Source organism: Limulus polyphemus, unplaced genomic scaffold (genome assembly GCF_000517525.1).
Source record: "Limulus polyphemus unplaced genomic scaffold, Limulus_polyphemus-2.1.2 Scaffold0, whole genome shotgun sequence".
Taxonomy (NCBI): domain Eukaryota; kingdom Metazoa; phylum Arthropoda; class Merostomata; order Xiphosura; family Limulidae; genus Limulus; species Limulus polyphemus.
The window spans coordinates 3,452,033-3,479,977 of NW_013665610.1; the positions used below are offsets into that span (position 1 = coordinate 3,452,033).

A 27,945-nucleotide genomic window follows, 5' to 3' on the forward strand; every position below is an offset into this window, starting at 1 on the left:
GAGTATGTTTGTGTGTATGTATCTATGTTTAACAGCAGGTATTTAAGAATTTGGGCACATTCATTTTAATTATCTAAAATTTTTACAAATTGGCTGTTCATTTGTTTAATTTAAAGTGCAATTTAAATCTGAATGTATTACACTGAAACAAACAGTAGTTAAAATGGTTTCAGTCGTCTTCATAATATTTTCTTTAGTAGCCATTGTATCAACAAAATAGTAACTTTTGCCACACTTTGTGTGTGTATTTATATAAAAAAAACAAAAGAAAAATTCTCCTATGAAATATAAAGATAAAGCAATTGGCATATTACATGTACATAGTATTTATACGATCTATGATATTATATTGTATGTTGTAAAAGTGCAAAGTAATGTATACATCTGTATTTTCAATGTGTGTGTGTAGTGGGACATGACCAAGTTAATTTATTCTTTTATCTTGGAATTGTAGTTTAGTGCATAAGCTACTTGTACATAAATGATAAGTTGGTTTAATACATCAGAATGACTTTTGGCAAATTATCTTATCTAAAAATAAACAGTATTTACTAAAACATCTGAAAAGCACATAATAATATACAAAAGAGCATGCATTGGAGATAAATGTATAGTTTATATTAGTATGCCATCAAGGTACTTGTTCATAAAAGTTTCACACTTTTTATGATTCAGTGATTTCATGCAAGTCATTAAGTAATTAGGATTATATCCAAGGCATGACTTTCAAAACAACATTGATTTGAGCCCTAATGCTTGTAATTATGTATAATAGTTGAAGTGAATTTTGTGCTAAATAAAACCAATATTTTTTGTTGAGTAACAAAATTCAATAAAGATATATTTGTCATTTATTTAATTTTTATAAACATGTACAAGTCATTGGGTTTATTTTCTAGTTTGTTATGTTTATGAAAATACATTTTACACAAGAACATAAATCTAGGTAACAGAAGGCCATTAGTTTTGACAGAATGATCGACAAACTTGTTGAGAAATTACTTAATGATATACTGAAAATACAAAGAATTATAGTCTATATATAACAAATTTAGTTATATCATGTAGATTCAACACAGCTCTAGATAATTCCCTCTTATTTTTAGTTATGAAAAATAGGTTACAATGAAAATTGCTGCTGGTGGGACAGCAGTAAATCTACAGATTTACAACACTGAAATCAGGTTCGATTCCCCTTGGTGGACACAGCAGATAGTTTGATGTGGCTTTGCTATAAAACACACACACACTACAATGAAACTTCTTTGCCAACATTTATAACATACAGTAAATGTGTAAAATTTCTAACAGAACACTTAGCTTTCAGTAAAATATATCTGACACAGTCTTATTATAATGCGCTTGACTCGCAATATGAGGGTTGCAGTTTCAAGTCACAATGCTACCAAACATGCTCGCCCTTTCAGCTGTGGGGGCATTATGTTTTGATGATCAATCCCACTATTCATTGGTAAAGAGTAGCCCAAGAGTTGGCGATGGGTGGTGATAACTAGGTGCCTTCCCTCTAATCTTTCACTACTAAATTAGGGATGGCTTGCGCAGATAGCCCTCATGTAGCTTTGCACGAAATTCAACAAACAAACAATATAATAGACATAGGGCACACTCAATTCAAAATTCAAACCAAACTTATTTTATTATTGTTTTCCCTGTTTAAAAGTTTATATACATGTGTAACTTACAATTTACTATAAAACTTTTGAGTAAGGATAACATTTTCACTTTATTGTACGAGCTAAGCATAATCATACATTATTTTATGACCAGACTTAGTTAAATTTATAGCATATAATTATAATGATCAATCAGATTTATACTTCAAAGCAACACAAAAACAACTTATCAAATAATATTATTATATTACTGTTTAACGGTGTGTTAAGGAGTTTTTATCATCATAATTCTGGAGCAGATGAGGAAAAGCATTGATTCTATGGATTATCATCTTTCAAATTGTTATCTGTTCCAGATATTTTGTGTTTGGGGGTTCTGATCCATGGAAACTTTTACCATACTTGGGAGGTTTTGTAGCTTATTTCTATTTAGGTATATTTATTGGCAACTTTGCCATATTAATATTAAATTCTTCTTCTTCAGTTTACAGTTCTTAATTTGAAGAATCTTTTTCATTTTCTCACTTTTTCTTCTGGTAGGCTTTCTACTTACTATGTTATCTTCAGCACTAGTTACAATGAACAATTTGTGTCTTTGTAGTCACCTTCCAATACGATACTTTCCTCGCTCACAAGATTAGTTATTCTCATTTATTGCTGCCCTCTATATGCAAACTTTTTTATTACGCATGCCACAAGCCTTCCACACACCCCTATTGGAATCAAATGATTCCAATATGTCTCTCATGCATCACCTATCCACCAATAGGATCATAGTACACTCATGTGATGCATGTGACTCCCTCTATATGCCTCTACCAATCTTCCACTTCTTGTTTGGCTGACGGGAGTTTTGTCTAAGTCTATTTGCAGGGAGGTTAAACATTATATGGATCAACCTTTATCTCCTGACACTGCCCCTCTTCCTCCTGAACCTGTGGAACCTGATCAGGTTAACGAGGACTTTGATCTCCTGTTTCCACCTCCTGATTTTTCCGTGCCTTCCCATATCCTCCCTGAGGATTATATTTGCCGTCCATGGTTTTTTCAGACTTTATTTCTCAGGTATGTGATATTTTATCCCTTGCTCCTATATCCTATGACCCGCATCCTCTGTTATTGCATGAACATACTTCCCAACCCTATTTGGTGTTTCCCCTGTTCTCTGACAATCGGGTTCATGGTGTTAGTATGTCTTGTCCCCCATGGGTGTCAAATCAGTCGGCTATCGCATTTCATAGGACAGATTGTCCATATCTCGACCAACAGCTGTTGGGTTCAGTTTTGCCCATTTGGGGGCTGGCCCTGAATCTCTTATTAGTCTCACCCATACCCAATTTTTCTGCCTCTGTCTTACTCTCACGATCCTTTTGCGGTACCTTTCCCTGATTCACCTCCTGTCTGGGACTTTTCTCAGAAATTCTGAGGGGTTTTCTGGGGACACCTTCTGCCTCTTACCTCCACATTGGCTCATTTATTGTCTTGAGTTCATGCTTTACATATGTAGTATCTTTGTTGTTGGGATCTTTTGGGTCAGGATGCTGTTTTATCTCCTGGATTTGTTTATGGCTCCATTTTTAAGACATTTTGTCTTTGATGTGGTCCTGGAATCCTTGGAGTCTCGAGCGGCATCTGCCCAGTAACACTCTACCATTTCCCATCTAGTTTTTTGTTTATCTCAGTCAGAGCCAAGTGTGGCACCTATTTCAGTTTCCCATCCCTTACTTGTCCCTCCTTCCAGTGGTGCTATGTCTCACCATGCTTCTTGACGATGCACGATACTCCACCAACAGTTCCAGTGACTACTTGGTGGGTTTGGGCCCGGTGGGAGCTTGCCTTGCATCCTTTGTTCATTGGTGACACCTTTCATCTCAGATGTTTGGGTTTGTCAGAGGGATTCAAAATTCTATTTCTTGCCCCATATCCCTTGTCCCAGGTACCTGTTTCCTTCCCTTCTCCTCGGGATCCAGTAGCTTTCCAATGTCTATCAGAGGCAGTACAGGACCTCCTCACCCAACTAGCTATAGAACCTGTTCCACATCATTCACTGGAGTTTTACTCCCATCTGTTTGTTGTTCCCCAAAAGACTGGGGGCTGGATGCCTGTCATTGATCTGTCCTGCCACAATCACTTTGATCACCTACCACGTTTCACCATGGAGTCCTACCTCAATCTTTGGTGAGCTTTTTCTCCAGGTCTATGAGTGACCAAGGTGGATGTCTCTAATGCCCATCTGCATATTCTCATCTCAAAATGGTCTCGTCCTTATCTTTGGTTTGTACATTGAGGGGTGGTATATGAATTTTGCACCCTACCCTTCAGGCTGGCTTTGGCTCCGTACATTTTCTGTTGGGTGGCGAGCTTTTACTCTGCATCTTCATGCATTTTTTACACGGATGACTGGCTACTTTTGGCCCATTCCGAACAGGTGTTGGCCTGTCATACTCGTCAGCTCTTTCTCGAAGCTGCTCGGGTAGGCTGGTTGATCAAATATTAGAAGTCCTACCCAATACCATGTACTTTTGGGTTTCTTTTTTCAACACTTACCTCATTTGGGCCCAACCTTTTCCTCTCAGACTCTGTTTTATGGAATTGTCAGTTTGCCACACCCTGTCAGCTCCCTCACTTTCTGCACATGAAAGTTCTGTCATTTTTGGGGATGTGGTCTTCTATGACACCACTAATCTCCCTCAACTGTCACACATGCGCTCCCTTCAGTGGACTCTGCACAATCAATGGAACCTTGCTTGTGATCCCTTGGATGCTCCCATCACTCTTCCTCCTTCCCTTGTAGATGATCTCCTTTGGTGGTTGGACAAATCTCACGAATTGGCAGGTGTCCCACTTCCTCCTTCTCATCTGGACTTACATCTGTTTATGGGCACATCCCTTGTGGGCTGGAGTGTGTAGGTCGATCACCAGGAGGCTTTGGATCATTGGTCTCTAAATGAAAAATCTTTACATATCAATGTCTTAGAGCTCCTAGCCATTTGTCTGGACTTGGATCACTTTCTTCCCATTGCCAAACATTGTCTGGTAATGATCCATTCTGACAATTCCATGGTGGTGGCTTATATCAATCACCAAGGCAGCACCTGGTCGAGATCTGTCTGTTTTTGCATGTTGGATCTCCCATATTGGGCCCATGCACAACACATTTTTTAATTGCCTGACAAGGTTTACCAGATAGAGTGGTCCATTCATCCCCTTGTTTTCCAGTGGCTTTGCATCGATGTAAGGTGTTCCTCACATCGATGCTTTTGCCAATGCCATCAATCACCAGTTACCCCTATCGTAATACCCAATTCTTCATCCTCGGGCTTTGGTTTTAGATGCCTTCAACCAGGGTTGAGCACACAAATTCCTGTGTGTTTATCTTCCTATCCAATTACTTCATCAGATAGTTTTCTTGATCCATGCCACTCCATGCCGGAGTCCTTCTGATCTTTCCCTACTGGCCAGCTCAACCATGGTTTCCCTGTTTACTCCACTTACAATTATTCCCTCCAGTACCACTTCCCTTATTACCCGACCTCCTTCTTCAACCCTGATTCTACATCCCGCAATCATATCCTCTGTCTTCACACCTGACTTTTGTCCAGTCATTGGTGAGGAAATCTGGTTTCTCCTATCATGTAGCTTCTCATTTAGCCCAATCCATCCATCCTTCCTCCATGGAAGTGTATCAGCAAAAGTGGAAGGTCTTTTGCATCTGGGTTCAGCTCAGTGTTTTCTGGCTGCTTGCCCTTCTTTACTTCAGGTTATTGGGCATGTTTATCCCATACCTTTCACCTTTCCTGTTACCACATCCTTACCATGTTAGTCCATTCCTTCCAGATTTGTCGACCTCCTCTACGACCTGCCGTTCTGGATTGGAATATTAATGTGGTTCTCCATTCCCTTACTTCCATTCAAACCTATATCCTCGTCTTCTTTGTTTCACTGGGCTCTTAAGATGTATTTCTTCTCCTCCTGGCCTGTGGGCATTGACGGTCTGACTTGTTTGCCATCAGTGTTAGATGCACACTTTACCATCATACCTATCTTCTCCTTTATTGGGATTATTCCCTCCTCCCCCAAACCTCTGCGACTCATGAGGGTAACTCCTCCTTTTCACTTATTTCCCTACCCTCTATTTCTCATTCTACCCCATCCCAATCCAGAACCTGTGCGTATCCTTCATTGTTATATTGTCTGCAAGGCTTCCTTCCATGGTTCCTGTTCCTGTCTCTTTATGCCTTGGCAACCCTCTTTGTCCAGGGATCTTTCTCCTTTTACACTCACCAATTTGGTTTCATCATTTGATCCAGTTGGTTTATTCCTCCTTGTCCCCTTCCCACTGTACTTTGTACTGTGTTACCTCTCATCAAATCCAACACTTCACATTTTCACTCGCTTCTCGTCTTCAGGAAGAAATATACAATTGGGCATGTAGACCAACCCTAACTTGTTCAAATCCCTTTATTTACATCATTTCGTGATTTCGGTTTCCTTCGGGTTTTTGCCTTCCACCTGTACCTATGCTCTAGTCTTTGGTGCGACTCTGACACTGGGTAAGTTTTTAGTAATCATTTATTTTCTTTAGGGGCCCAATCTTCATACCTTCATTACTTGGATCCTGCTGGGTGGCGATGGTGCTTAGCTAGGTATTCTTTAACTCTAAATTCACACTATATGCCATGTCGAATAGCACTTTCTTTCCATGGCTCAGCACACTTACCTTTGAGATAGGGGGTGTTTCACAATATCATTTTTAGGTGAATAACCTCACGATATTTGCTTCATAAATTGGCCCATCCCAGACTAACCACCCATGGACTTCATGGGTAAAGCAGAAGGGGACAGCCGCTCATCTCTGCCATGCCTCGATTGAATAAACTGGTATGGTCTGCTTTTCAAAATAGGGTTTCGTGATCACCCATTGCACTGTCTCGGGTGTTGACGTTCCTCCGGGCTCTCCAACGCATTCTCGCCCTTCTTTTTTATAGTGGAGTATAAGAGTCCTTACCACTCACCAGTTTCAAACTGCTAGGGTGGTTGACCATGGAGGCACCCTGCTGGATGGGTTCCACGTAAGATGGCTATAACCATTCAGTTCAGAATAGGGCAGTGGTGTTCTGCTGATGTAGATGATGTAATATCCTTCAATTTGAGATTAAACATACAATGGAGTAAGACGTCAAAATGCAGTTCACACCTTTGATTGGGAGCCCTCTTCCTACCCTCACGTGGATGTCAGTATCCTGCAGGCTGGTTTTCGAGCAAACAAAATCAACATAAGTCATCGCACAGGTTTTGGATTGTCTATCTTCCTCCTTCTGTGTTGTGGGTCACAGTTGAGATATGTGGGACTCTTCTGGTTCTATCCTTCGGTTTGAGATGAAGATGGTATGATCATCATCCTACCCTCGTGCGGATTTTGGTACCCCACAAGGAGGTTTTGGATGAAGTTGACTTACCGAGTACGGACCATCATGCCCTAGCCACTCTACTTATTTACCCACTTCTTATTGTGGGATTGAGTTACTATATCTTTCTTCGGTTAGGATCACTTTCTTACTGCTTTCTCTCCCACTAGCATGTGCTCCTGTCATTTTCTGCCCTGATTTTTACACATTCCTGAACTGGAAAAGTATACCTGGATCAGAAGTGGTGCGGTTCCCCTCTCCAGATCGTCGGATCTGACTCTCTCATCTACAGGAATACCTTTCGAGTGCTCTCGGGGGAGGGGGGGGGCGGTACATCTGTTTTCCCTCACACCGGTCCCTCCTCCTAATCAGTGTGGGATTCTAGCTAATCTTGTGAGTAGAGGGAAACACCGTATTGGAAGTTATACATTTCCTATACTGAAAATGTATTTCCGATAGGTACTTCCCTCCAATCACACTCCCTACCCTTCCGGTGCTTCCGTCATCTGCCAAACTTCGAAGTGATAGTTTGGTAGAGGCACACAGAAGGAGTCACATGTTCGGAAGATAGTTTTTACAGGCTATAAAAAGTGCCTACATCACATTTCTGCGTTTTCTAAAACTGTAGTTGTTTAAAATATATTTAATCAGAAATATTTGATCGTTAAATACAGATGTTAAAGCTGTAGTTTAATCGAGTAAATACTTATTTCGTATTTTCATGAATGGATTATGTAGAATGCACGTGTAAACATAACTTTTCAATGTAATTACCGAATAATAAGGACAAAGCGCATATGTTATAGATGCACATTTTTACGCTATAACATTAACGGCAATATAATCATAAAAACTGTCGCATAGTTTCATTACTTACTGTAACAATAATATCGGACGAAATATTAAAGGATTAGAGCCGTATAATGAAAGTTTAAATGTTTCTATTTTGCGTATGTGATTGGCTTTTCCCCCTGTTTTAACACTGTCATTGGTTATAAGAAGTTAACCGTTGAAGATCGTCATCGGTCACCTGATCTTAATTAAAGGATGAGACACGCGCTTAACTGCCCATAGTGTTAAACGAACGACATCCTGCGTTAGATGTTATTTATTTACAAGCGCGTGTTGGAATTACAGTTAGAGACTTATGAGTTATCGATGCATTTGGAACTTTGTACCATAAGTTACAGCCAATTTTCATTAGCAGTTTTACTTAGTAATAAACTAAAGCAAGAGGTAACAAGTTTGGTCTTAGAAGTAATTAATTTCGTTTTATTTCTACTTAACATTAACAAGTCGTTTTGGGTTCTGATGCAACTTTGTAATTCTATGTAAATCTAATGTCATGGGTAAAAAACAACAAAATAAGGTAATGGTTTTATTCGTATTTTCACACGATTTTGAGTTAAGTTTGCACGTGTTTTAATTCGTATTAATATTTTTTGTTTTCATGTGTATATAAAAAAATTAATCGGCATTTTTACCTTTCCTCAAAAAAATAAAGGTTAACCATCTTTAGTTTAAAATAATAAGAATACTATACTCTATAGAACTGTATCATTTTCAGTGTGATTCTGTAAAGAGTTCAAATTCCTGTACTACTAGTACTACACAGAAGTGAAATAATCACATTTATTATCTCTAACATTTACAGTGCTCATTTAAAGTTGCATGTTGATGGCCCACATTGGCAACAGGAATATTATTGTAAGAGACTTTGTGTATGATTTCAGAACTGTTGTACGTTTTAAATTTTAGCCACAATCTTCAATGTCAGCATTAAAACTAACAGTGTACTGTACTAATTACTACATAAATGTAAAACCTACTGGCTCAAATTGCTATTACATAGTTCAGACCCATAAGTTGTACAACTGTGCTGGTGACAAATTCTTTCACCATATAACATTTACAGTTCTCTCCTGTAAGTTGTAACAGTGAATAGATTTAGCTATATATTTACAACAGAGTAATGTGGAATATTATAATCTCTTGGAGAGTGTACCATATTTTTGCTGTGTTTCTTTAGAAATAATATTGTTAACAGTGGTTAATGTATAATAATTTTAGTATCCAAGCAATGCAAGCCAATACATGCTAGGAATTATATTGGATTAGATCTTTTGTTGGGCAGAAATATAGACTTTTCACAATCATGCACTTTTTAAAAAGACTTAAATTTACCACCTATTAAATCTTAAACCCTTATAAACTTAAATCTCTACTTTAACTTAAGTTATAGATGACCACAGTCTGGTAATTTTTTTAGAGATAATTATTGATATTAAACAATTTGACCAGTTATTGAAGGATGAATGTTTAGTATACTAATTTGAGCAGTGATGAATAGTTTGTTTTGTGATGAACCATGGTGCACATAACACGTGAGTATATAGGTATGTCTTCAAGCCTTAAATAGTTATAATTCAGTTAACTCATTCAGGTAACTGTAAAGTGTGAGACTTGTGCAATATATCAAATTCATGTATGCATGAAGATATACAGTGTACATGTATAGCTTTAAAATTTGGTGGTAGAGCACGAGAAAGTGTTATAATAAATTTGTAAAATTTCTTGTAAAAATATAATTTTAAGGCTTTGCTTATCTTGTAACTTTCATGGAATATAAAACTTTTGATGAAGAAATTGACTTGTGAAAAAATTTAGACATGCAAATGTGAGGAGTAGAAATGAAAAATTAATGAACAGTTACAGGTTTTTCATACAGTACAGTTTTTATAAATAGCTATTTTTACTTTTTATTAGTTTTTTATTTTGTAGAAGAGTGGTTTACAAACTTTTTGGTTGCAGACCACCTTAATTTTTATTATCTTGGTAGATCACAATGTTTCCTTTGTGATTATGCAACATTCCCATGGACCTCCTGAAAAGAGCCTGTGAACTATAGTTTGAGAACCACCGCTCTAGAAAATTTTAGTTTGTTTTATACTGAAACAAGAAAAATTGTTTACATTTACGTAATATACATATAAATATTTTAGAAATGAGAGCTTACAAGGTTTTATTTTCAAAGGAATATTGACATGAATGTCATTTCTAGTTTCATAATCTAACCTTGTGTTAAGTAATTACCTTGTTAGAAACTTGTACTATTATCTTGTATATATAAATTACACACTTCACTATTTATCTGTGATAAAGCTATTTACTAATCTTCACACAAGTTTTTATTAGTTGTACAAAGTAAATGCAAAACATGTTTATTTTGTTTGCAATATTTTATTAGGTTTACTATGTTCAACTGATAACAAAACAAAACAAAAAAACTTGTGCTAATTTTAAATAATATAGTTCTTTCTAATATTTAATTAATTTACACATCTGTTTGTTTAAAAAGTTCAAAGCTCTTTTTAGAATAAAGCACCTGTCCTTGATGAGACTTATGAAATTGAAAAACTATAACAAAGAGTTAGTGAATACTGTAAGTGTTATTTTTCAGAAATTCTCTTAATATTGGAAATTCCTAATAATAGGAAGATTTTCAATGCAATCTTTATTTTTCTAATGGTGTAGGAAGAAGCTGGAAAACTGTAGGCTTATTAGTTGGACTTTTGTTGTTAATAAAGTTTTGGAACTACTGTCAGTAGTAACTTAGAAAAACATTTGATGATTCCTAGTATGGTTTTTAAATTCTTTTTCCCTTATCAATTTGTTAAACTACTATCTTTTTAGGTCAGGGTTTTCAGTTTGTTATATCTCTTGACTTTTCAAAAGTCTTTGAAATTATTTATATATGTGAATGCTTATGAAATTTATTGAATTATTAAAAAGTAAATAGAAAATTGGCTTAATGATAGAAATTCATAAATTGTGATAAGTGTTTTCCATTCTGGAAGAATGTCACTGGTTGGATCTTGTGACTTTTATATTCATTATGTATGTCAATATTTCCAAACGATACTAACAAGTTAAGAGAGGCTAGCTCTACTGAAAATATATTTAATATTGAAAAAGACCCTAACATTTGTAACAGAATGTGTAAAATAGGTATTGAGAAGTTATGCATGTAGAGTGGTTGGAAAAAATGTCTTATGAGAGAATCATTTGTGTCATGAAGACTTCTACTGAATGTTTAACTGTGGTGAAAATGGCAAATAGTTATTGGTTCTATTTGTATTTATCTAAGTATGTGAAAACTGATGTAAGATTATTTATAGCCTCATTGAAAGAACTGTATTTTGTGCAGTTTTTGTCCTCATAATTCAATAAAGGATAGAAATATTTTATAAAAAGAAAGGAGATGAATGTTATAATGACTCTTAAATTAAGTCGTATAAGTTTTCTCTAAAAGTGTATAAAAATCAAAGGAGACTATTTAGATGTTCAAAATTGTTGGAGTTTTTACATTCATTTATTTGGTGTATTTGAGTGATGGAAATGAAATGTTGGAAATACATGTATAAATATAAATGTTAAGTGTATTAGGTTTAAATTTTGAAATCCAAGATGCAGATTTGTCTTTTGAGAAATGTTTTTGTTTGTTAAGAATTTAAAAACTTCTGTGATGGTTTGTCTGAATACATGGTTTGTACTTTAGCTAGTATTCTTTGAAAAGTTTCTTAGATAATTGTGTAAAGTAATTAGCTATATTTAGCATAAGTGTATTTCCAATTTACTATCTGAAGAAAGAACCTAATCACCTTCCAGAAGTTCTGAGGTTTTCATGTTTCTTATGCTTTATTTTAACTTAGATTTTGTTTTGATGATGAATGTTGACTTGAAGAATTGAATTACCTCATGTCATTACGGCTTATATTTTTAATAATGTGAGAAATAATAGAATGATAAACAAGTGAGGACAGAAAGCATGTTCATGATGGTTTTGTGGAGGAGATAAACAATTTTGTTTTCATGTTGGATGGTGCAACTGTTGGGTTTTTATCCATCTTTTATTGTATATGCATTAGTATAAAATTACATCATGTGACAGTAATCATTTTATTTTTGTAATTATGAACCTAGATTTTTTTATCAATTCTTTTTTTAAGTACAACCCACATTGTTTATTATAAACAAAAATTACTTGTAGTTGGATTTCTGTTTACTTTTGCTGTATGTACTGTTGTATAGAATGATGTGTGGTAATTTTCATTACTGTCATGATACAAATATGTAAAAAAATGGGCAAATGTATATTTTTATGTTAGCAAAACTTAAAAATGTTTTCAAGAGGAAATGAGTTAGGAAAATTGATCCATGGAAGTAAAATTATTATGTAATATCTACAACAACTATTTAGGCATTGTATTGAATTTAAATATTATGGCCGGGTTCTTTTAATTGCACCTCTTTTTCTGGCTCATTTGTGATTTTTCCATCTCGTTCTGCTTGATGTCCAAGAAGCCTTTTACAATTTTCCTTTAGAGGTCCCTTTTATGCCATTTTCGGATGTCCATCTTTCACAATGTGGTATCACATCATCTTCATGTGTGAGATCTGTTTGATCTCTTGTTTGACCATCAGGTTTTCATGCATACTAGCTCACTTTCTGTCTCGTTCTTGCTGGTCTTCCACACTGGCTCTTTATCAGTACAAATGGATCGTTTACCACTGCTGTTTCTTCTCCCACTCTCTTCCTGGGTTGTTCTACCCTGCCCCATCTCACTGCCTTTTTACCTGACTTTTTGAACAGAGGCTTATTTGTGTCAACAACCACTGGTTATAGTGCAGCTTTGTTCACAACCTTTTGCATCATACTTGACCCTTCTCCCCTTTTATTCTTTACTTACAGACCTCTCAAGTCCTTTCTCATTAGTTGTCCCTCTTCTGGACTGGAACCTCTGTGTTGTTCTCCAGGCTTTCACAACTTTCCCACTTGATTCTTTGGCTTCCTGTTTCATCTTTCACTTGTTCCTGAAAATGTATTTCTCCATCTCCTGGTCTGTGGGAGAAGTCTTTTGGACATTCATACACTTTATTACAGAGATCAGTTGACTTTATTTCCAATTTTTCAGGCTGCTTCTGTCTCCCAAAGCCTTGGACTACCTGTGAGAGTGTTTGTATGTTTACCCCATTACACTCCTTTCCACTTCTTCTTTATATAATTGTTTCAACTCCAATTTTACCTTTGTCTAAACCTTGGGACTGAGGCAATTTGTTTGCTGCCATTTAGAAGTTGGTGAGTTCAGTGATTTAGAGAAGGGATTTTTCTGAATTCCCTGGGTTCATTAAGGGGGTGGGGGGAAAGGATTTTACCTTTAAGTAAACCTCAAGACTGAAACAATTTGTTTGGTACCACTCGGGAGTCTTTGTGACCATCTGTTTAGGAGAAGATATGTGACACACACACACACACACTGAATCTTGTCATATAGATTGAGCAAACTAGAAAGAATAATTTTATGTAACTATTTTGAGAACAGTGTATTATAATACCCTTTTAATAAACTAACTTATAGAAGTAATTGTTAAATAAAGTGAAAATGAGACATTGGAATTTTGATATATATGTATAGTAGGAACTTTGCTGGTGCTGGCTAGTTTAAGTATGCATTAATCAGAATAAGATTATTTGTATATTAAATTCTTACTGTTAACTATAGCAAATCTTCAAGTGTTTTTTGTTTTTGTTAGGGACCAAATGGATTTGAAGAGCTGAGAAAACTGGTAAAACAAGGAGAAGATTTCTGTAAAGAAATAACTTGTGTTCTGCATGAAAGGTGACTGCTACTTTTAGCCTTTCTCAATATTTTTTTTCATGTAGTATATTCTTTTAAGTATATATTTGTTGGCGTTTGTGAATTTAAAGGTTTGAGTAATTTTGTTTTTTGTTGTAAAACATAGTGTTTACATATAAATTATACAAGTTAGGCCTGAATATTACCTATTATTGGCAATACAAAACATGCTTCAATGGAACTTTCAGGTGAACGATTATATAATTCCTATCATATAAAACTTTTGTATTTGGTTTGGACCACAAATCTTGAATTTTATTGGTTTTTATCCTGTGGCATGTGAAGTTACAGTAAATTCATGATATGTATTATTTGTGCCCATTTTTTGCAAGCAAGTTTTTGTTTCAGTTCTAGATTTACATGTATGTGTATATGTGTATATATATATATATATATATATGGAACATATCAAAGGTTGTTTAGATACATTCTTTTTTGGTAACCTTGCAGATAGCTTAGACTTAAGTAATTTTTAGGAAAATGAGAGAGAAAAGAATGAAAAATATAAGTGTTTATTTTTAACATTAAATATTATTTTCATCAGTTTATTAATTTGACAGTTTGCAGGACAGAAAAAGTATGATATTTCAAGGCAAATTTTTAGCATACAACTATAGAAAAGAAAGTGTTCACATGGTTGTACTGATATCAAGCTTGATGAAAGACATCTTTCTAAAACATTGACATAAAACATCTTGTTTTTGCAGTAATTTTTGTATAGCGTGGTGGAGTATAGAAAATATACTGTATACTTTGTTCAGAAATTTTTATTACTTAAGTTACTTGTATGTACAACCTGACAAATTACATATACAAGTTTTTGAAGCTCATATCAATATGCACCTGGTTTTCACACAATAGGATTTTTAGGTAGTTGATAGTAAATAGAGCAAAACTATTTATCCTTCATCAGGTGATACTGTGTATGCAGTTCTTAGTATTAAAGTTTTAAGTGAATTGCCGTATGTTTTTGGGATACAATGACTTATGTAATTGCTTTCTTCTTTTTCTCTTGTGAAATTCCAGGAGACACATTGCTTACACTTTGTTGTTGGTCAGCTGTTATATGTCTAGAAACCTGACTTGTCTGTGATTCATTAATGAAAATAAAAAAATTATCTGTATGTGCAAATAAATATCTATACATTTGTTATCACTTGTATAATAAAATGATTTTTATTATTATTCAGTGACAATGTGTTTATAACGCAACTTTTTCCAGATAAGTCAAAATACTTCTCTTCACCCATTTTTTTTTATTACATGTTATAAAAAGTATTTCATAGGACAACAAATGTTTTTTTTATGTATGTTCATTACTCACTGAAAATTAATAGAAAATGTATGAAAAACTCGTAACTTATAACTTTTTTAAAGTTTTATTGAAAGTACTTTGCTTTAAAATGGTTAAATAATACTTACATACACGCAAAAGTTTGTGGCATGCTGTGAAAAGTATATTTCATACTAAAGCTAATTTAATGCTGTTATAAGAATGAAATACATTTCTACTAAATTGTATATGTAATGAAAACATTATTGGCTTTCTACTATTCACAATAGGTGGGGTCCATCAAATTGTGTCACATTGCATAATTTTTTATGTTACAACACTTGTTAAAAAAGCAAAAAGGTTGTGTGAAATCACTCATTTTCTATGAGAAATATACAATGCATTTCAACTATACTTAATGGGATTAACTGTGATGCTGAAGACATTTTTGTTCAAATTTGTGTATGTGACTTGTTTGTTATTAGGGACCCTGTAACTAAGTAATAGACCCACAAACAATCTAGTTATTAAATAATTTTGGAAAATGAGTTTAAAAAATCTGAAGTTCAATCTCAATAGTAATTCTAGGGTTAAAGACAAGGTATTGTAGTAACTGTATATATAATGTGAGGTGAAGCACTGTGCCTGTATTCAACTTCAAATGTACATTTAATCATATAGTTATTAATTGGGAAAACTATCACATTATTTTAAGTTTTGACAGCACACTTTTCTTCTTATGAGTTTAGGTAAACTCCTGTAAACATTAAGATAACATCTTGTTGAGTAAGCTGATAGAAAGGTTTTTAGCAAATAGAACATGATTTTGAGTAAATACTCTGGCTTAAGAAACCCAAAATTTTTACATACTTGTAAGACTTTGCATTGTTCTTTCAGAAACTGAAGTTGTTAAAAGAAACATACAGATGTGCATGTTGTGTAAGACTATAAAATTTTATTTTTAATGGGTAATAAGATCAAAAACTATTAGTTACTTGTAGATATCAGTAAGTGTAACTTTCCTGTAGTCTTTTGTATGTATTACCATTAAGTGATACTACCTACTCTGGAAACCAGATTTTACTGTTTAAGTAGGAATTGTTAAAATGTTCATGTTTAAGTAGGTGTACTGAGACTATTTATACTGATAAGAATGGAATACGAGTACCAGTTTGTACATGGTAATGTCTTTGTTACATACACTTTAAATACAGGTTTTATTTTATAAAGATAAATAATTACTTCTAGGAAAATAAACTGGTTTAAGTTAGGGCATTATTTGCAAAATACATATATATATGTAGTCATAATAACTACTCAATAATGTTAAAGTGTATGTTTAGAAAATATAACACTATATTATGTAAAGTATAAGATGTTTCATTTGACTAGCTACATTCAAAACACTTTTTTTCACAATATGGAAATTTGATTTTTATATATAACATATTGTGAAATTTCATGCATGTTCTTATCTATAGTTTTGAAAGATTTTGTATTTTTAAACTAGAGTATTCATTGATCATGTCCTACAATAGGATTTCATAATTAGTTTAGTGGAACTTGTTTTTGACTATTATAATATTAGACTTGGTCTATGTGTACAATTTCGTAGCAACTTTACATGCAGCTAGTACACTGTATAAGTAATGATTTTTCAAATAAGAAGCTTCACCTAACTTTTAAAGCAAGTTAGACTTAATAAGCTTATTAAGAAGTTAAAATTTATGACCTTTAAGATGCCATCTGTATCACTGTTTAAACTTATTCTTTACTAATTATAGGATTGTTTTAATTTTATGGATATGACACTGTAGAAGTATGGTATATCAAGATTTGGACTCGGTTATATATAGGTATTAAAAGTATTTTTCATTATCAGTTGAATAAAGTATTGCATGTAAGATGAGTAACAAAAAAGACTTCACATTTCCAGTGTTGGTAAGCAAAAGTATTAATGTCTACTGTTCATTTTTGATACTGTATGGTAAGGTAAGGATATTTGGATGTTTTTTTTTAAATTAATTTCTAAAAAAAAAAAAAGTTCCCTTAGATACATGCTTGCTTATACAACATTAAAGAATACAGTTATGCAATTATAATTAAAAAAAATAAAATAGTATGAAAAACAGTAAATTAATACAATTTAACACTTAAGTAGCCAGAGTTGGTGGATACTGCCAGTCATTTGCCTTCTCTCTTGTCAACAGTTCAAAATTAGTGACAGTAACAGATAATAGCTTTAGTACCTTGAATTACGAGGTTTCTCCCTCCACCCTGAATCACCAGACCATGCTTTTCCAAATGAAGTAAAAAAACAATTTTTTTTGCTAAAATTCGGTTTTGATACATTCAGTGAGAAGAGAATAGATAACCTGTTATTTAGCTTTGCGCTTAACAACAAACAAACAAACAAACAAACATAATGGCAATATTATTAGTACTTGGATAGTTGGAAGAATCAAAAATAGTAATAAGTGGAAACATTAATTTCAAATTGATTAATTTCATGGCAGTTAATTTAATTGTAAATGTTATCAATCAGTTGTTAGAATAATCGACATTTGTAATAATCAGAACAATTAATTTTGAATATTTGATTATGTAAAACTTTACATATACTTTGTGTCTAAAATATCACCAATAGAAAATTCAGAATTGTAGTTTTACATTGGTTGTTTTACTTGTATGTGTTTCTTTTACATGTATTCCCCTACAGTTTCACACCTGTGGTCATCTTTGATTTCTCTCTACTTATACCAGTTGTTTTTTGTTGCTTGGATCATTATTGTCCTAAGTTTAGAGTTCAATTTAAATTCTTGAAATTACCTTTCTTGTTTGGAACTATGTAAACCAGACTTAAATGCCTCCCAGTGGCTCAGCACTAAGTCTGAAGGAGTATAACTAAAAAAAACAGGTTTTGATACCCATTGTGGTTACAGTATAGATATCCCATTTTGTACCTTTGTATTTAACAACAAAGAAACAGTGACATTCTAATCATCAGACCTAAGTTAAGTTGAAAGAAAGTTAATATTAACATATTTTAGAACCAATCAGTGTCTGTATGCTCTTTATGAAGGCGTAAAGCTAAAACAGTGAGCAAATTAAACAACTTGTAAAATTCTCTGGAGTTTGCAATCATTTTATTTGTAATAACATGTACTATGTTTCAGTCATCATTACATACATAAAAAAATGTGTAACTGTTGTGAAGAAACATGTATTTCTTTAATGATATGTTATTAAAAATTGAAGAGCTTAAAAATATTTTTTTAATTAATGGCTGTTTGTGATTTGTTATTGCAGCACCATATTATGTACAAGATTTGAAGGTTGTAAAACCATAAAACTCATGTGTGGGTGCATGCATGTGTGTGTGCACACCTTGCTTTTACCTTCCAATTGTACTGTATATCTTGTAAAATGAACTATAATTCAGGTTGTCAATTTCCATATTGTGATATAATTGGCATGCATTTCTTCTTACATTTAATAGAATATATTTAGGTTTTGAAAATGCTTTAGGTTTCTTAATCCAGATTTGAAAAACATTTAAAGATAATGACAGATGTCTTCCAACCAGTGATAATCTAAGAGCTCATAAACACTGTAATTTGGGGTTTGATTCATGTGGTAAATGCAGCACAAATAACTCCTTGAATGTTAACAAGCATGCAAGATCCTGTACAGTCTACAGTAATTTTCTGCATGCTTTATAGTTTGATGAATATTAATTTAAACTTGCATACATATATATGTTTTGTTTTTGTAGCTTTGTAATGATTTAAGTGAAGATTGAATATAACTGATTTATAAAAAAATTTTATTCTTGTGTTAGATCTGATTTGGAATTCCACTATGCCAAAAACCTGAGTAAAATTTCTGCCAAAATAATGAAAGCCTCTAAAGATGCTTTAGGGTAGGTATGATATAATAGTAATGTAAGTTATTAATTAAAGTTAGAGCTCTGACTGTGACAAACATACACTCAGCTAGCAGGGAATATTTTGTATCATGTACTTTTGATGCACTTGTATGAATTTTAAGAGAAATTACAGTGCTTTTAATCTGCCTGCTGTTTTTTATTAAAGCTAGTTATTTACAGCACCCACTCAGAGCTTTTAACGTTTCATATATACACTTGTGTTTTGTTTTCCATAAAATATTTTTTCTGTGTAACAGACCAAATGCCTAAGTAAGGAAATAGTATGAATAGGATTTTTTTTAACTTTTTCCTTTTAAAAGTAAAACCTTTAGTTTGAAGAGTGTACCTTCCCTTTTCTTTTTAATAGTTTTTTTTATGTACTCATAACTGAAATAAACTTTGAATCCTAAAATTTGTAGTTTTGTAGCATTCATTATCTTTTTATTTTCAGGGAAGTTGATATCGTTGGATTGTGTAAATTTGATTTTGTATGTTTTGGTCCAAAAAAATTTTTTTTATGTGTGTGATTTCAGTGTATAAAACTAAATTTTACATTCTGGTTTGAAACTGGGAGATTTTTTTTCATGGAATCCACATGTACTTTTATTTTGAGTATCAGCTGAGATTTGGTAAAATTCATAATATAGGACAACAGCCCAAACTTGGCTAGAAGCTGCTGTCATCATGACCCATGAATCGGAACTTCACAGGTACGAATATTCTGAATTTCTTTGAAGATAAAATAATTCTTTAGGGCTTTGTTTGAATATATGCATGTGTGAAAAATGATAGATTTATTATCAACATGGATAAAGAAATGGTAAGGATAGTGTTAGCAAGACATTTTTAAAGAAATGTGTAGAAGCAAGTTATATTAATGTTCATATGCTCCTTCGTTAGTTTTGATACGAGCTCTGAGTAATATCTAATTTTAGATATGATTACACGTGTACTGATAAGTCTTTTTGTATGTAGATTGTTTGCTTCTTTACCAGGTATGGAGGAAAAATTTCAACCTACATGTATTTTTCAGTCTGATTTGATGTTACTAACTCGGGCCAATATCAGTCCTAATAATTGATTTTGTGCAATTCGAGCATAAGGGAAAAGATAAATTTGTTTTGATTAAGATTATTTTGGATGTGCAACAAGCTTGCAAAGTACTTGCAACTGATGCATCAAGTGGAAAATGATTTTCTGTAACAAATGCCCACCTCTTCACATAGAACAGCTTATTCTTTTCTTGAGTTTGCTTGAGCTGGCAAAAAAAGTTGTAAGCCACCAGCTTTATGAAAACCCCGACCTAATCTCATGTGAATTTGTACCATTGCATGGTGATGTAATCATGCAGCAGGACCCTCCACTAATAGGAATGCGACACACCTCCATGCATGATGAATCCTAATTTTCCTTGGCACTGTCTTGAACAAACATTTTTTTTATTAGGCATACAATATTTTGAACATGTGACAATCTTGCAAAGTATTTGCAATTGATAGGTGGAAAATGAAGTTTTATAATACATAATAAAAACTTGGTAATACCAAAAAACTTCATTACTTACAGACATGTAATTGTTTGAAATTCTGTCATCAGTGTTAAAACCTCAAGACGTTAGTGTACAATATTCTAACGACAAGAAGCAATATTAGCTATTAAGTGAGTAATTTTTAATTTAATCAAAAGCTTAGAAAGAAAACAGATATCATTCACAATATAATTGAATGTAAAACATGGCATACATAATATTGTCAAGAGAAAACATTACAAAGAAAAACTTAAATATAAGTATAAACACTGCATCTTTAAAAAAGGAAAAAAGATCAAATACAAATTCTGAGAATCTAGAATCGATTAGATTAATGACAACAGGGACAATTTGATTTTGTTATTTAATGCTGGATATTCATTAAAAGTTCATTATCTGTTCCAGAGTCAAGAATTTTCAAGAAGGTTGGGGTGGTTCTTATTCTCATTATGTAACTGGATACAAGACTTGAAAAGTTAGTTAGCTTGTATCTATTTTTAGATGAAATTCCCATGTTCTCAAATGTGACTTGTAGTTTTACCAATATAAGTAGCTTTACAGCTACCACAAGTGTTATCTATATATGATCCACAAGTTTACAGGGATAGATAGTGTCTTTGGATTTAAACAAATTACAAGAACACAAATGGTAGGATATGGCAGAAAAATATGAATCAGATTTTGAAAAATGAAGGCTCCAAAATGTATAGAATGTTTAATACATGTATGTTTAAGTATACCTAAAAAGAAAAAAAACTTAATTTTTTGTACTTCATGGTTTTTGCCTTTAAGTTGTTAAAATTGAGTAGTATTTCAAATACCTTCTACCTCCTCTATTTATTTTTATTTATTTAAACATAGCCTACCAGAAAGAATGCTATGTTTATTTAACAAACATGAAACAAAGAGTACAAGTTTATCAGTGAATGTTCTTTGTAATATCTAAGGCAGAAACAAAGTTACACATTTTATTGACATGTGAAACCTTAGCTAGTGGGATTACACACCACTCTTGGCACAGAATTTGAATGACGTGTCCCTAGAAGTTGGGATATATTTGTAGGGAACAATCAGGATGAATTGTACATGCTTGATAGGATTAATGTCCAAAATTTGTCCTGACTATAAGTCATTGTTTTGTGACTCAAGCTAAAAAACCAGGAGTCTCTCCTTGTTTTATACACTGTCCTATCTGGTAAGCTGGTCATTGAGGCACACATAGAAAGAAGGCCTTGCCAAAGAATTGTGGCAGCAGTAACTGTCCCCTTGTGATCTACCAGCTGTCACTGTCTTCCTGCCCAATTGACACCAACATAACAGAAATACTGGGATAATAGTTGCCAAAGCCAGGTGTGGCCATAGCTCCAGAATTGTGAAAATATTAACTCATAAGAAAAATGTGTGTCCCAAAAGCCAGGAGGGTGTAATATCTATGATGTCACTGCTGATGATATACAATGTTCCCTGGAGTAAGGAGTGTCTTCCATATTTAGTAGTGCCTGTTTAATATGGATTATCTCCACAGTTCTTCTCATAACAGAGTTCTTTCTATTGATTTGGGATGCTTGGGAAATGCAGAAACTGTTTTCTATTGTGAACTTTTGCCATCTTTATTCATTGTAGACAGCAGTACTGAAAGTCAAGTGAACTTTTGATTTCTCTAATTTTGACTGCCATCACATCATCTAAGTATATACTCTTATAAAAAAAAAATATGGTTAATTTCCAGGATCCTTTTGTTCATGGCATGTCTGTTTATAGATTATGTGGTCTTTAATGAGCTATAACTGTTTTTGTGTTCAAGTTGTTTGTATGAAGCTATGCGATAGTTGATTTGTATTTTTAATGTTGTTGCATTTAATTATTTGTAGGTTATGTGTGTGTGTGGGTGTATATAATATGTATTTATGATTGGGGCAAAGTTCCACATTGAAGTTTAAATTTCTGTAGAGAAAGAAACCTGTATTTTTTACATTTCAGGAAAATTGTTGTAATTTCTAAGCCCATCTAAATGTTAATCTCCATTTGTAAAAGATCCAGGACTAATCATCTTTAATGCTATTTTGGAACATAATTGCAAGAGAAATAAGCATAAATATAGCCTACCACTACAATAATTTTTATTTTACAGTATGTTTTACTCGTATGTTACCTTATTCTTCTGATAAAGTCCTACCACATTGAAATATATTTACCGTATTTGCCCGAATATAATGCACCCCCAGAATATAATGTGCACCCAAAATTTGAAAGGTTAGATTGAAGAAAATGTGTTTTTGTTTTTTATACAGAAGAGTTGTACAAAATGTATTGAATAGTTTCTAAATACAATAAACAACTATCAATGTATTAAACATTTTTGGAAATCTTTCATTGAATTTTTTTTTGTCAATTTTACAAAATTTATTGAAAAGTTTATACCTGGTAATACATTAAGCTAATTGTTCATCTTCACAAAAGTCTTTATCATCCCTAGAATTGTTGCTACCATCAGATTCATCACATTCATTGGTTTTACATCCTCGAACCTTTGCTTCTTCCTCTTCTGATTCCCACAGAATGTAGTCATCCATTCCATCCATTGTATTAGATATGCAACATTTTTTGAAAGTCAATGATATTTGGTAGTAGTTTCTAGTAAAATATGTAACAAAATTGAATATAATGTGCAGTCAATTGTTCGAGAGGTATTTGGAGGGGAAAAAATTGTGCATTATATTTTGGCAAATATGGTATCTCTTTAACTCTTTCAGCATAATCATTTTGTGCTTGTTATAGTTTTCATGCTATAACTTTTAAATAAGCAAATGTTAACGAAAATTGGCAGATTATCAGTAAACATTACAATGCTTTCATACATAAAATATCAATTTTTTTTTATTAAGTCTTAAGGTTTGTAAAGCAATATTTTTCTCATGTCTTTTGTTTTGTTTTCTTTTTGCATGTTGCCTATCTATCATGCAAAGTAATATTCATTTTAAGATGAAAACTACTTTTATGCTTCAGAAAATTTTGAAATTTCACATGCGAAAATGTTTCTTAAGAAAAAAACTGTATTCTATCTGTTGTTTTCATTAATTAATCTCGGTGGATTTGACCGATCTCGCAACCACCATAAAAAAAATTAGGAAATAAATATAAATTATGCTTCTTTCATTCTAGATTAACACAAATTATAACACAAAAACATAAATGTTTAGACCAAATAGCTTAAATCTCATAACATTATACATTTATATATATATTTATTATTTTCATTATATTGACCTTTTAGCTGTGCCTGGCTAACAGTACAGAAGTTACAATGACAAGGCTTATGTGCACTCATGTTACTGTGTCAAATAACATAAAACTGACCTTTTGTCTGTACAAACTAACTTGTCTTAGCTGTGTTTTAGTAGACTAGTATTTTGTAAAATAGTCACATTTCAATTGTTATACATTATATATGTATATAGGTTATTGTAATTTTGAAATAAGTTCTTAAACTTAGTTTTCTTAAACATAGAACAGTAACTCAAGAAGTAAAGCAAACAATTATCTTTTCTTGTTACGACCTTTGTACTTGGTTGCTGCTTGATGTAGGTTGCTAAGCCTTTAAAACATTTGCACATGGAGGATATGAAACAAAATATTTTATTAGGTTTTTATATATACCTATAAATAACTAAAAAAAAAAATCATAAATCATAAATTAATACCATAGAATTCCACTATAATATATCAAGCTTAGTAACTAAGATATATTTTAGTCTAAAAAACTATGAAATTTCGAGCAGACTATCCGGTTGAAATATTGGTTCAAAAAAAAAGAAATGGTGCCAAGACTGTTAAAATGGCTGAGAGAGTCACTAGGGGGGACATTCTGAGCTTCTGGCTGGTTATTCATGTCATATATAGAAGTAAGTGTATATAAGGGAGTGTTTTCAAAAATGAAAAAAGGTGGGCGGGGTGCCACTGTGTTTGATTCAGTACATGATCAATATCATATGAAATAGAAAAGATAGGAGGTTCTTATTTTATATTCTAGCTTGTCAATATTGGTAATTTGAGCTCGTAATTCATACGAAACTATAGACTTAGTATTTTGACATCACAAATATCTAACTTGAACCAGTGCTGCATTCAACGTACCAAATGACACAAAAATTTATGTTTATCTGTGTTGTTTTTAATACTTGCTTTTAAATTAAGAAATTGAGTAATTTATAGTACTAAAATTTTATTTATAATCTACAATTTAATACCAAAGTTATTGACATAAATTCATGAAATAGTAGTTCAATAAAATTTTGAATGCGATTCAACAAATTATATGACATGGCCTTACACCCGTTACCCATCTCAAAAGGGTTAAGCAACTCTTCTGTGAGCTAAGATTAGGGTATTTGTAGTCTTGGCTCCACCTTTTCTTAATTTGGATGGGTATATGGAGGAGGGAGGAAAGTCAAGAGACATATAACGTGGAAAACCTAATAAAATGTGAATGATAGATTTGGGGGGGTGAATTATGTGTGTTACTGTACTGTATTTCATTATAACCATGAAAACTGATATGCTGATATGCATAAATAGTAACTTTTTTGGACATTTTGCTTTTTTTTTCGGATGAAGAATATATTAATTTTTTAATAATTCAGTAATTTCAAATGCTATTCAAATAATGGTAAAATGCATATTTTTTTTATCAAGTTTTTATCAAGCAACAAATTTATAATTGTTTTTGTTTTTACGTGTCTCTGTATTTTTTTATAGTTTAAAAATCATATAGTGAAATAAAAACTCATTTTAAGATTTATGTCATTTTGATATCTGCATCAATAGATACGATTATCAAGATAAATTGTATGTTGTATGATACCAGAACAATATTTGAAACTTATTTTCAGGTGTTTGGCATCTGGAATTGTAGAGGATGTTGTGAAGCCATTGAAAATGTTAACTGATGGTCAGCATAAAACAAGAAAACAGGTAAGAGAAGTCAGCGTGTGAGAAAAGTAAGAAATTTATTAAAAGTGGAAAATACACGAGTAACATTCTAAAATAAGAAGAAAGGATGTTTTCTTATAAAGTGGATGGGCAAACAAATACAGAGGAAAATAATTTTGTAATCGAGCTCTTTTTAAAACTTGCCTAATATGCAGTATCCTTTGGTAGATGTTTATTCAATAAATTTCTTTGAGCCTGAATTTAATGTAGAATGTTTAGGTTTGCAATCTTTTTTTAGTTATTGATGTTGTAAAGTTGTTTGGTATTTTCAAAAATTTCTCTTTTTTTAATTTTTTAATGATAATTAATACAAAAGTATTTTTTTATATAAAATATACATACTCTGTGTTTGTAAAAATTAATAAAGACTGTTCACTGTGATTGTACACTTGTGTTCAGTCTCTCTTTATTTCTCACAGATTTTGGGATACACATCTTGACAAATCTCATTATTCTATAGATCAATCGTGTTACTCTTGGAGAAAATCAACATAACCAAGAATACCACAACATAATAAAAAAGTAGCAACAAATGGCTATAGTAATAAAACCACTAACAAAGAAGAAAAATCATGTTATAGTCAAGACACTAATAATAATGATAATCAAAAGGATGATATTTTAGTAGATATAAAATGGGATGCGTAGTAATGTTTTTTACATCTATAAGTGTATCATTTAAAAGTAAACTCTTCAAAGCTGCACAGAAATGAAAGTTGTAATATTTTCTTTATGTGAATTACATTAAATAAATGTTTCAAAACATTGATTTCAAACATTTCAGGGTTAAATACTGTTGCAATAGCTAGAATTATTCTTTTTACCTAAATTTTTAAATTTTATAAGCGGGTGTGCACTCAACACCTGAAAGGGGCTCACCAATCCAGACAGAGGTAACAGTTAAGTGAATTACGAACACTTATACATCAAGTTAATTCGAACAAATAGTAATACATTGGAAGCTTTGGTATATTAACAATACTGCTAGAGGGCAATAACTTGGCACAATGGCTGGTCACCTTTACTCGAGAGCTAGATCTAGAACTGCCTCTCTCTCGGGAGTTATTCCGGACTCATGTGATTGAGATCTTGTACCAGATTGAATAAGCATCACATTACTTAGTTGGTACTGTCATACTTACCCAGAGTGACTTGTACTACTCATGTGACAGGTCATTCCCATTGAAACATAAGGATGTCATAACCTCAAGGTATCACCTGATGACAATGGAAAAGATGACTATCTAACTTCACATATTAAGTACAACCTTACAATTATCTTTTTCACAGTAAGACCAAAGATGTTATCTCAGGTGAATGACACTTAACAATAGGCAGCTAGAGTGATAGTAACTTTCTTGACTAAGATGTTTTGTGGCAACTGCACACACACACACACACACACACACCTGCATAAATGAAACATTTTGAAAAGTTTTTATATTAAAATAAGAACATAAAACATGAATGATATGCCTATACATCATAATGTCATAGTGGTCTGAACATTTAATAATTAAGATTAGCTTTGAAAATAGCTATAGCCATCATTTAAATATGATTGGATAGAGCATATTATAAACTATTTACATTAATGAAAAGTAAGTAAAGTGGTTTGAGCAGTATTTTTTGGTTTCTTGTAGGGATGAACAAAGGAATCTAATAGGAATTAGAGAAGAGTTAGGAGCAATTCAGAGATCTGGGAATTATTTTTTAGTTTCTTTAGATGTTCTATTCATTATTGAAAACTATAGAAATTTTCTTCTTTGACAAGACATAAAGTAAGCTTAGATTTATGAGTACAGTGAACATTGGCAAAATATTCCAGAGAGTGAAATACTTTTTTTATTGAATATAATTGTTGCATTTATTGTATTCAAACAAAATACACACTAATATAGAACTTATTATTTATTTAAATTAAAAACAAACTATTTATTAGATTTAGATTGATATCAACCAAGAATATTTTTTACAAGAATCATGAAACCTAGCCTAAGAAAGGTAATGTTAATGCCTCTTTGAAAGAAGATATCCTAGGTCACCAGTAAATGTTTTTATTATTTTTATTCTGTATTTAATAGTATATATTCTATACATACAATGTTAAATAACTTATATCAAGGAAAGCCCAACCCTGCCAAAAGAGCACATGGAATTTAATCCATCAGTGCTCAAACTGGAATTATTTAGCACTTTAGAAACCTTTAGAAAAAATGCTTTTAAGTTCATTGTTTATATGGTGTAGATCGAGATGGTGGTGGACAAAACATCTAAGAGTCTTACTGATTGTCGTAATGAAGAAGCGAAGTCCCTGAAGCATAGCTACAATTCTACAAAGGAAAACGAAAAGTTGCAAGAACAGGGCTTAGAAAGTAGAAGTAGTAAAGGAAAGCTAGTCACAGATAAAGATATTAACAAGGTAAGTTTTATATTATAGAAGTGAAAGAAAAGCAGAAGGTATAGATATTTAAAAAAAAATATTGA

General features: G+C 32.6%; 1 protein-coding gene across 1 annotated transcript in view; it reads left to right on the plus strand.

The window, feature by feature from the left end:
- The window catches only part of LOC106468760 (nostrin-like), a 62,172-nt gene that overhangs the window by 6,886 nt on the left and 27,341 nt on the right, over nucleotides 1-27,945 (plus strand). Inside the window, exons 2-6 of the mRNA XM_013929560.2 lie at nucleotides 13,637-13,722; nucleotides 18,855-18,935; nucleotides 19,589-19,651; nucleotides 25,359-25,440; nucleotides 27,707-27,880. Of these exons, the coding sequence (XP_013785014.2) occupies nucleotides 13,637-13,722; nucleotides 18,855-18,935; nucleotides 19,589-19,651; nucleotides 25,359-25,440; nucleotides 27,707-27,880 (486 nt within the window). The remainder of the gene's footprint in view (nucleotides 1-13,636; nucleotides 13,723-18,854; nucleotides 18,936-19,588; nucleotides 19,652-25,358; nucleotides 25,441-27,706; nucleotides 27,881-27,945) is intronic.